At 34.7% G+C, this 12,298-nt stretch overlaps 1 protein-coding gene across 3 annotated transcripts in view; it reads left to right on the top strand.

The window, feature by feature from the left end:
* The window catches only part of LOC115878093 (glycogen debranching enzyme), an 85,124-nt gene extending 76,851 nt beyond the window's left edge, over window positions 1-8,273 (top strand). For all 3 annotated transcript variants that reach the window (XM_030894451.1, XM_030894454.1, XM_030894455.1), the window contains one exon: window positions 8,198-8,273. In XM_030894451.1, coding sequence (XP_030750311.1) covers window positions 8,198-8,245 — 48 coding nt within the window. In that variant the 3' untranslated portion in view covers window positions 8,246-8,273. The remainder of the gene's footprint in view (window positions 1-8,197) is intronic.
* The last annotated feature ends 4,025 nt before the right edge of the window (window positions 8,274-12,298 follow it).

Genomic DNA, 12,298 nt, shown 5'->3' with positions numbered 1-12,298 from the left:
GCTGTGTTGAGAATATATGCTAAATTGTAACTGAATACAACGGATAGGGGAACGTGGACAGATATAACATTCCTTCAGGATGGACTAACCTGGTATACAGACGGGTCAAAGACCGCTGAAGGAACAGGAGCCGGAGTATTTGGGGAAAGACCAAGAGTAAGCTTATCCTTTTCCTTGGGTAAATACTCAACCGTATTCCAGACAGAAATCTTCGCCATTCTATAATGTGCGAAAACAATAGAAGAGCTCAGGTAAGCTCATCAATATAATGCCTAGGTGAACTGGGAGCTCTGGCACGAAGGACAGAGTACTTTTCAGGATCGATTTACAGGATCGACTTTTTCGTTGCCACCCAGGGCAACGAAAAAGCCGATGAGCTAGCTAGGCAAGGATCATCGGCATCCTATCTTGGTTCAGAGCTAGTACTGGGAATACCCAAATGTATGGCCCGTAGTGCATTAAAACTCTGGATCAGGCACAGGCACAGCAAGGCTTTTATCCAAGGACCTAGCTCTAAAACCGCAAAAGAACTGCTAATGCTTAGCAGGAATAAAGTTTGGATTACAACAGGCCTCTTCACAGGACACATGGCTGTCAAGTGTTACTTGAACAAGATCAACCTGTATCAAGGAAGTCTTTACTGCAGACTCTGCGATAAAGATCCTGAAACAGCGGAGCACATGATATGTCATTGCGAGGCTCTGGATCGCAAGCGACACTTTTTATTTGGGAAAGCTAGGCTAGAACCGGAGGAACTATGCTTATATCCTATCAAGGACCTGCATAAGTTAATGCAGGGCACAGGGATAGGAGAATGGGTGCAGATATAGAAAGGGGACAAATACAGTAGGCCTCACAGGTCGCAGCGTTTCCTGCAGAGGACGGCCCCTTGTTATGGAAAAAAACTGAATACATCAAACGAGGTCAAAATAATAACGCATACAGTAATATTTTTTGTACTTTAACATGATATTTGACAACATTTTATTAGTGTTGTATCTTTTGCGCTGGTTATGGTACCAATTAAACTTCTCTTCTAGTGGACTGTATTATTTATTTGGGTATTACAAACTAACAATATTTACACTGATTTTATAAATATAACGTAATTCGTCACCGTGTGCTTTTATCGTCTACCAAGAACCTATCAAGAATGACTTATGTCAAAAAATGTGTACAGTGGTGTACTCAAATAAATTATTAAATGTGATCAGTGGCGTGACAGATAAACATAATACAAAATCCAACATACCGCCCGCCTTGAACTATCTTAGATAGTTAAACAAAAAGAGGAAAACAATGAACATTAAGTTAAACAATGAACATTAAGAAAAACATGATTTAAAAAACATATATGGTGTGATAATAAGCACGAAATAAACATTCAGATTAATATAATGTCATTATGCGGTCACAGCTCTCTTCCATCCTCTTCCACTGGTAGGACACAAACTTTTGTCACTGATCTCTTCACCTCACCAGACGATGTGCGCACCGTCACAACGCGCACAACACCATCAGACCCTGGATGAAGCAATGCTATTCTCCCCAACCTCCATCTGAGAGGGGGAAGGTTGTCCTCTTTCAGTAGAACCAGAGATCCAATGCTCAGTTGATGATTTTGGTTGATTCTCCACTTGCCCCGTTCTTGGAGTGTGGAAATATATTCTTTTGACCATCTGGTCCAGAAATGTTGGAGCACCTGGGCAAACTGCTGATACTTTGATAATCTATTTGTTGGTGTGTCCCGTAAGTCACTCTCGGGTAGGGAAGAAAGGGGGGAACCAATTAGGAAGTGTCCAGGAGTCAGTGCGGAAAAATCGCAAGGATCATTTGACAAAGGATGAATAGGTCGTGAGTTCATACATGCTTCTATCTGACAAGTGATTGTAGAAAAATCTTCGAACGTTAAATTTAAATTACCTAGAACTCGTTTGATATAATATTTAGCAGTGCGGACTGCAGCTTCCCACAACCCACTAAAGTGAGGCGATCGTGCAGGAATAAAATGCCACTGTACAAATTCAGAAGTTAAGTAATCTGTATATGAGGTATGAACAGGTCTTGATTTAATAAAGTTAAAAAATTCTTGTAAGTTATTTTGAGCACCGACGAAATTTGTGCCGTTGTCGCTATAGATATTGGTAGGTTTTCCACGTCTGGATATAAAACGCTTTAAACAGTTTAAAAACATTCGCTGCTGAGGTCACTTACCAATTCTAAATGACAAGCTTTTGTTGAAAAACATATAAATATGCATAAGTAACCCTTGACTGTTCGATTACCGCGGTATTTATGTAGTTTTATGTTAAATGGACCCGCATAATCCACTCCACAATTCTGAAAAGGTCTTGATGGCGTAACTCGGTGTATAGGCAAGTTACCCATTATAGGTGTTACATTGCTGGCCTTTTGTTTAAAACAAACAATACATGTTCTTAGTATGCCTTTAATAGTGTTTTTTGCTGATAAAGGCCAATACCTCGTTCTGATAGTAGCTAATAGGGTTTGAGTTCCTGCATGAAGCATTTTATAATGTTCATGTCTGATAATAAGCTTAGTAAAATGATGTTTACCCGGAAGGATTATCGGATGTCTTTGTTCATAGATAATATCTTTGGCATGTTTTAATCTTCCTCCTACTCGGATAATATTGTTGTTATCTAAGAATGGGTTTAAGCTTAGTAGTTTGCTTTTGTTTGGGAATACATCTGCCATTCTGTAATGCATGTAGTTCTGCTGCAAAACATTCTTGCTGCACAAGTTTTAATAAGAACCATAAACTATTCTGTAGCTCAGCAACAGTTAGTTCTCCGGTTAGCTTGATAGTTGTTTTTGATATATTATGTTTAAATCGGAAAATGTATGCTGTGACTCTTTGGAGTTTCATAAGTGATGAAAATCTTGTTAATAAAGTGGTGTCTAATTGCTTGCTAAAACATACTATTGATGACTTTTTCTTGTCAGGAATTTCTTCTGTGGCGAGTTGAGTGTGTGTTGAAGGCCATGTATCGAAATTCTCTCTCAACCACTTTGGTCCATACCACCATAGTTCTGAATGACTCAGTTCGTACGGTGTTGCACCACGGGATATAATATCTGCTGGGTTACACTCTGTTGACACATGATTCCATACACCTTTAGTATTTTCTGTGATTTCTTGTATTTCTCTAATACGGTTTGCTACAAACACTTGCAAGTTACAAGGTTCCAATTCTAACCAAGCTAAAACTATTGATGAATCTGTCCAGTAGTAGATTTTATCAATATGTACCGATAAACAATTTAAAACAGACTGCATTAATCTTGATAATATTAATGCACCACAAAGTTCAAGCCTAGGTATTGTTAGCGTTTTTATTGGTGCTACCTTTGATTTTGCTGAAATAAGATTAATGGTATGTTGACCTGTTTGATTGGTTGATCGAATATAAATTGTTGCTCTGTATATTTTTTCACTAGCATCGCTGAACCCATGTAGCTCAATCTTAACTGGATTGCTGCAAATTGTTTGTCTGTGAATTTTGATATTAGTGATTTCGCATAGTTGTGTGCTATAGTGAGACCATTCTTGATTCAGTGTTGCAGGAATTTCATCATCCCATGATAAGGATAATAACCACAGTTGCTGTAAAAAACTCTTTGCTCTTGCTGTAACTGGTCCTATCAATCCCATAGGGTCATAAATTTTCGATACCATTGATAGAATAGTTCGCTTAGTGATCCGATTGTTCGTATTTGTTTGATTGAATGAATATTGTAAGGTATCTGAGGTGGCATCCCAGATTATACCTAAAGTTTTCTGAATTTTATCAGAGATTGTTTTCTCACCTGTGTCATGTTCTTCAATAAGTGAGGAATGATTTGATTTCCACTTTGACAATGTGAATCCACCTGATTGTAAAATTTGTTCAAGTTCTTGTTTTGTCTGAGACAATTCCAGTAGGCTGTTTGATCCTGTAAGAACATCGTCGACATAAAAATCATTTTTAATGATATTACTGGCAGTTGGGTATTTAACTTCGTTTTCAATCCCAAGTTGGTGTAGTGATCGCACTGCCAGAAAAGGTGCAGAACCTGTTCCATATGTTACAGTATTGAGTTTATATGTTTGTATCTGATCTGACTTATTGTATCTCCACACAATGCACTGAAATTTTCTATGTTCTGGTTTGACATATACTTGTCTGTACATCTTGACTATGTCTGCAGTTAATACAAATTTATACTGTCGAAATCGTAAAACAATATCAAATAAATCTCTTTGGACTTTAGGTCCTACCATGAGAATATCATTGAGAGAAATACCATTAGATGTTTTTGCCGATCCGTCAAATACTATTCTAAACTTATTGGTGTCTTTCTGTACAGCATGATGTGGAATAAAATTTAAGTTTTCATCATCTTCTTGGTCGATTAAGGACATGTGGCCTAAATCCTCATATTCTTTCATGAAATTATGATATTGCTCTTGAAATTCAGAGTTTGTCTTAAATCGTCCCTCAATTTGACTAAATCTCTTTAGTGCTATCTCTTTTGATTCACCTAGATCATGTTTTTTATGATTAAAAGGTAACTCTACAATAAAATGTCCTTTACAATTTCTTTCTGTGGTTTCAGAGAACAAATCTTCCAATACTGCTCTTCCTTTGTGTATGATGTGGTTCTTTCGGGATAATTTTCGATTTCCCAAAATTTTTGTAGTTGTGATTGAATTTCTTTGTTGATATCATTAGTTGCTAGATTACATATGATCTTATTTCCTTGCCTCTCTGGTATGGATCCTGCAACTATCCATCCTAGCTTCGTTTTCTGCCAGATAGGTGAGTTTGGTTTAGAATTAATCCTGCCTTCACAAAGAAGTTCATGAAATACTTCAGCGCCTAATAATAAATCAACTGTACTGGCTATGTTAAAGTTTTCATCTGCTAGTTGTATGTTGTTCGGAATTTCAAATCTAGATTTGCTAAAACTAACTGATGGAATATGATTTGTTATATTGTCTAGAACTAAAATGATTGTTTAACAGAAAAATTATTGAATCGTGATTGTATAATTGCTGATACTCTATTTGTTATAAATGTGCTAATTTGGTTAATTCCAGAGACTGGTACGTTCACAGGTGTTCTCTGTAACTGTAGTTTATCTACAAGTGATGAAGAAATAAAACATGATTGCGATCCTGAATCGAGTAACGCTCTGGCTTTATGATATTTACCAGCTGAATCCATGATGTCTACAATAGCAGTAGATAACAGAACCTCCCTGTCTCCGTTGTTTTCATAACCTGATATGGTTATCTGATTTTGTTGACTGGTATAACTTTCAATTCCTCTAGATGATCCTGATCTATTTTGAGTGTTGTGTTGGGAATTTGACCTGTTGGTATGATGATTGTGATCTGAACGATCGTTCGATGAACTACCTGATTGCAGTTGACGTTCAATGTGTAACAGTGTGTTATGACGCCTTCCGCACTTTTTGCACGTTCCTGCTCTGCAATTTTCAAGACTATGATTCGATCTTAGGCAGTTTAAACACAGATGTAGTGCCTTTATGTCGTTGATACGCGTGGACACAGGCTTTGATAAAAATGACTCACAGTTGTTAATAGTATGATTGCCTTTACAAAAAGTACATATGAGTTGATTGATGTTTGCCACCATTGCATGTCCTCCTGGCTTTGTTGAAATGCGTGGCTTGTTGCCTTGTTTTGTGTCTATTTTGTCTAGCTTGCTCTCTAGCGTCTCTAATAGCTGACATCTATCTGAAAGAAAGCTCAAAAAATCATTCATATCAGGTAAATCTGTCTTTATGGTAAGACTATGCGATTCCCATTCGCGTCTTGTCGTTGCGTCTAGCTTAGCTGAAATTAAATGTATTAACAATGTACCCCATTGATCTGTCGGTTGTTTCAACGCTTTTAGAGCTCTCAAGTTCTTTCGAATATCATTCAGCATTCTTTTTAAACCTGTTACTGATTCCTTATCCAACGGACTTAATTCAAATAAAGATCGCACACATGACTATGAATGATTAAACGCTTATTTTCAAAACGTTCCTCAGAAGATTCCAAGCTACCATGTAATTTGAGGAGGTGACCTCAAGTGAATGAATTACATCTGCTGCTTCATCTTTTAAATATGATTTTAAATAGTAAAAACGCTGAATATCATTTAAAGTTTGATTACTATGAACTAAAGAATTAAACGTTTCATAAAATTGCCACCAATCCTCATAAGACCCTCCAAATTTGGGGGAGTTCAATTGCAGGCAACTTTATGTTGTTTGAATTTTGAAATGATTGATCAGTAAGTAAATCAGAATTTGCAGTATTAGTGACATCAGCAGCATGAGTTGGAATTAAACTTTTCGCTTGAGATATAACGTTAAAATAAATGTCTTCAAATCTTACGCGCTCGTTTACTTGTATATCTGACTTGTCTGAAGTTTCAATATCAAATTGTACAGTGTCAAATAAATCCCATAGCTCCTCACCCCGCTTGATGCGTTCTGGAAGTTGAGATGCGCTGCTATCTGTATAGCTGATAACAAATTCTTTAAGACGCTCCAGTTGATTGAACAGGCTGGTACGCTTAGCTTTCAATTTCTTTAGTTCTGACATGATTGAAATATTAAATGATTAATTTTGTATGATATGTTTATACGTATTGATATGATTAGGTTTTTATATTATTATGATTATTGTTTGTTATTGTTTTAATAGACTGATAACTAGAATTGAGAATGTTAAAGGAATGAGAATGTTAAGGAGAAATAAAGGAAGTGACTTACATGTATGTGCTTGCTTTTGGTTGGTTTATGTTGCTTGAGCTGCTTGGTAGATTGCTTGAACTGATGTTGGTTGTTGGTGACGAACTTGATGTAATGCAGAAATGATGAATGATGATGAATGTGGTGAATGACTTTGATCGCTTCTTGATAATATGATAACTGATTGATGATATGCTTGATAATATATGGTAAATGGTCTGCTTGCGGACAAAATGATGAAATGGATATTTTTCAGTTTCTTGAATCTGCCGAATGCGCTGGGACTAAACTTGATATCTGTGTATTCTTAAAAATGGTGACTGCGCAAGGCAATTAAGATGGCGATAATATGTTGATATATGGCGAATGCGCCAGGTAAGGATACGATTTTCTTCGTGTATTGTGGGTAGAATACTTGCTAATGCGGCGTCGCACGGCTGCACGGCGTCGTCCTTGATCTGATCCGGAAATAACTGAATTGTACCTTGAAATCCGGCTCGTTTGGACCAAAAATTATGTTGTATCTTTTGCGCTGGTTATGGTACCAATTAAACTTCTCTTCTAGTGGACTGTATTATTTATTTGGGTATTACAAACTAACAATATTTACACTGATTTTATAAATATAACGTAATTCGTCACCGTGTGCTTTTATCGTCTACCAAGAACCTATCAAGAATGACTTATGTCAAAAAATGTGTACAGTGGTGTACTCAAATAAATTATTAAATGTGATCAGTGGCGTGACAGATAAACATAATACAAAATCCAACAATTAGTTTTCTCTCTAAAAGTCAGTTTTGTGACGTTTGTTTGTTCCCTTACCCTTTAAATGAGCTAAGATTATCAGCAATATTAGTATCCATACTTTTTGTAAATTGGTTACTTCTTTAAAAAACTAAAGTGTTATGATTCAATAGCAATTTAATAGATCTTTTTTACATTCCATACTCTCAAAATATAAATCAAGTAATTATTCAGAAGTAATTTTTAAACACCCTGTATAAGTTAGTATATTTTTTATTATTACAACACAATATTTAGTACACAAAAACTTTGTGGGAATTTGGCTTTTAAAAACTTAAATACCTGCGCCTAGAGATATGAAGAGTTAAAATTGATACTACATTTCCACCAAAATGTTAAAACGGTAAGATTTTAGGTCAAATTTCCATTTTTTTTAATTGTCTAAACTAAAAATGTAATAATATACAGGGTGTTTTTTATTAAAAATACTTTAGTATTTTTTATTTATTTGGGACACTCTGTACCTTATGAGAATAAATTTAAATTGTAGGTGTCTGGTAATCCTGTAACTACCTAATTTCTAAAAATCTAATCATTTGGCTACAATTCTCCGCTTCGAATAGCGTGAATATCCCTATAAATCGATGTTAAAATTAACTTTTATAATTTATTTTAGGTTCTGCATGACTTACAAAAGGTCGAGTCTAGGCTGTTGAAGAACTGACACGTTGAAACCAAAGTTAGATTAGTTCCAAAAGAATAATACAAATTTAACATACATATAGAGTACTAAAAGGTATGCACTTCAATTATATTTACTGTTTAGTTTTTTTTTAGTCGAAGTACAGTTTTATATTACTGAATATCAAAAAAATTAGTGACAAGTTTTTCAATATATGTGAACAGTTGCTCTCTCATATTCTTAGCGTCTAATAAATAAATTTAGTTGAATTGTTCTCTGATATGTCAATGTCAAATATGAATACACTGCCATGATACAAAGAATACAAGGTATGATATTGCGCAGGTTGGTCATTACGTCACAGGTGATAAACGGCACCATTGGTCGGCAAACTCCGCGCGCCAATTTCAGATTGTCAAACAGATGACATAATAAATGTGAAAATAATTTTTCAAATGTCAAGCTCCATGATTTGACATAACTTTTGGGGTTATATCCTAATTCTTCCCTATTTTAGGTCTTTTTTTTATTAGTGGCAATTGAACAATATGGATATTTTTTTTCTGGCGCATGACGTCACAGGTGGTATGCGCAAACTTAACGAAATTGGAACCGCTATCGATCATACCTTGTTTTCTTTGTACCATGATACACTGCTATTTTCCTAGGATATTTATATAGTCTATTAAAGGTTTAACAAGTGTTTCATAAAGTTATAGTGATGTTTTATTTAAAAAAGATGTAGCAGTTAAAAAAAATGTAGCAATTTTAGAGGTAAAATAACTTTTGATAAATTTTTCTGTTATTGTTTCAAAGTCTTTCAAAGGTTAAAAAAGTACATCGATAAATGGGGATATAATCTCTAATGACTGAATTTGAAAAAAAGTGGCCATAAAATTTAATTTAAGGTTCTCGTGTTTTACATTTCTTATATTGAGTTTTTATTTTTAAGAATTATATTTATTGATATTTTAAATTTTGTTATTTTTAGTTTTATTATTTTAGTCTAGTGATAAGTAATCAATTTTTTAATATTATTACTAAATGATGGATTGTTATGTAAAATTTATTCTGCTGATAATATATAGTTTGGAGTATAAGTACTGTTTTTTTTGCGAGGGGCGCCACGACGGCAATTAAAATATTTAAAAAGAGTAATATAAACAAATAGTAATCGATACTATCAATTTCCACATTAAAATATTAGCAATTACCATACCCACATAGGGAAGAAATATCTGACTAAATATTATAAACACTACTATATCCTAGACGTATCCTATTATAGTTTACTGAAATTATGCTCAAAAAAATGCTTAGCACGAAAGCTTTGGGATAGTTTTGATTTCTTCTTTTCTATATGTTTTTTGGATGCTCTATTCGAAACTGGGATTTGCGAATTCATTTTTGTGGAAGAATCTTAAACAAAATAATATAAAAAAATATAAATTTGATTTGTTCGTGGTATTTTACTTATAACTCAAAAACTAACAACTTTTTGTAAATAAGCCTTCTTTCTACCTATAATTCTCGTTTTTATAAATTTCTAACTGTTTTTGGGTCAAGGGCCAGCAAAATTGACAGTTTTAGACTGACCGCTCAAAGTCGCACTTTTTCTACTACCCACAACCTTTATTTGTTATTAATGGCTGATGCCCTAAAATTATATGCATAATATTCATTCGCAAGAAGCTGAAGAGTATCCCGATATCCTTATTATCAAAAAAAGCTTATTAGTTTGCCTCATTAATTAAATATATTTATTAACAGTAGTGGGAAAAGATATCAATTTTTTGGTGGTTTTGATTGTTCCGGATTGAATATGTAGTAATACACGGAAAATGGTACCAGGATCGTAGAATTTTCTCATTAGAGAAATTACAGAAAGAAAAATTTCTCACAAAGAAATTCATCTCAAACACTGGCTGATCCTCATTTTCCTCAGCCTTTATACAAAACTGTCTGATCATATACTGATTCTGCACGAAATAATTGATTGTGAAAAAGAAAGGAAAATTTTCTTAAATTCATATAGAAAAATAATGCAACTGCTTGTAACAAAATACTAATGTTTTCAAAGATCACTTATACCAGAACGAGACTGCCGAAGTTGGAATTCTATTTCTTATAGCTCTATATACCGGGTGCTTCTCAAAATTGTCTCACCCTATAACTTTTTTCAGATGAAAAAACGAGATTTGGTATGTTAGTATACGACATAAATTAGTATTAATTGACGTATTCAATTGTTTTTGGTTACTTCCTGTTTCACCGGAAATTACTACAACTTTTTATTTTTAAATAGCACCCTTGGTATATTTCTACCTTATGCGATGGAAAATGACACTTTGAATAAAATGTCAGCTTTTGACACATATGATTAATTTGAAATTGTAACATGCGGTTCATAACGGATAACAGTTTGTAACAATTTGACTCGAAATACCAGGTGTGTGGTTTCAAATTATTCGTAAAAAATGCTTTTTCCAAATTTACAAATGAGCCACCCTTGTTCCATTTGAAAAAATTAAGATATGATTAAAAATACAATTTGGGCATGTTTTAACCGGCCTGGGGCGCTATTCTGTACAATCGTCGGTATCGGCATGTTACCGACAGCTATCGGTACGTATGGCCAATGAGCGTCGTAATGATTGTTGTCATAGTTACCGATCGGCCCTATGACAGATATCGCAAATTTGTACCGACGACTCTCGGTATTTCTACCGTGAGGTTGACAAGGGCACGGTAGAGATACCGATTTTCGTCGGTACAAATTTGCGATATCTGCCATAGGACCGATCGGTAACTGTGACAACAACAATTAACACATTTTTACTATATACAAATACGTATCGAGAGCTGTCGTAACTTACCGATACCGACGATTGTCGATGCCGTGTACAGAATAGCGCCCCTGGATAAGACACGAAAAACATATCAAATCTCGATTTTTTATCTCAAAAAATAAAAAAGTTATAAGGGCGAGTCATTTATGAGACGCACCCGGTGTAGAAAAAACAGCAACCGTAGACTAAGATTGAACCAAGAGAAGAATAATTTTGAAGTATCTTTAAGTAAAAATTTATTGTTAAAGTAGCATAAATATGCTTAGTTGTAGTTAAAGTATAGTATTGAAGGAAAGAGAGATAACTAATAGGGGGGGGGGGCGCCAGATATGGTACTTGCCCGGGCTCAATATTTTCCTTCCGCCGGCCTTGCCTAGGTTGGTAATTTAATACATTCAAAACATGCCACATTTATTACATTCATAACGGAAGAGGTTTTTTTGTTAGTTTAGCAGGTCCCTACCCGCAGGTACTAAGGTCTCTTGTTGCGAGTCTCGAAGCTAAACTTGAAGATTTGGTGCCAATATCTATAGATTTTAAGTTATTCTATTTATTGTTTTTGTTTGCCCTGTTGCGATCTAAGATATTCGCCCATGCACGGTCGAAAATTGTTAGTACACTCAACAAGGCCCTTATTGTCACAAAACTTACGAACCAAAATAACATGAATGCGTGTCGAATGGTAGTCTAAAAGCTATTATGGCTATTATTTAAGAACTATTGTCTCTGGTCGTCGCCTGATTTCCCTCTCCCTAGTTTGCGAATAATATTTTAAAAAATCAATATTTTTATTTATGTATACAGCAGTGGGATTCTGTAAGCTCCGTAGCAGGAAATTTCCTGTCTAGCCTATGCTATTTGTATACGATTGATGAGTCACTAGACAGAAAATGTTTACAGAATCACTAGCCAGAGTGTCTTAAAATTGAATGTTTTGAATTTAAAGAAATATGTTAAATTTTTTTGTTTGGTTTATCTCAAGTTTTTCTTAAATTAGTTAAAATCAACTTCTTTAAAATTGTTCAAATTTGGCATGTGTATTCGGCATACGCAGACCTTTAAAAAACCTATTTACGACTTCGCTGTAAAATCAACAGGAGAGCCAATATTTGGGCAGTTCAAAATTTGCATGACATTTCCTGTTTCCAACGCCGATGCACCCACCCTGTAAAATTACCCACAAAGTATTACTTTTTATGCAATTAAAAAATAATTTACGACGTTTAAAAAAAAATAGGAAATTCGA

The sequence above is a fragment of the Sitophilus oryzae genome, unplaced genomic scaffold (assembly GCF_002938485.1).
Source record: "Sitophilus oryzae breed Bouriz unplaced genomic scaffold, Soryzae_2.0 scaffold_1500_pilon_pilon, whole genome shotgun sequence".
Lineage (NCBI taxonomy): Eukaryota > Metazoa > Arthropoda > Insecta > Coleoptera > Curculionidae > Sitophilus > Sitophilus oryzae.
This window is presented reverse-complemented; position numbering and strand designations above follow the sequence as displayed.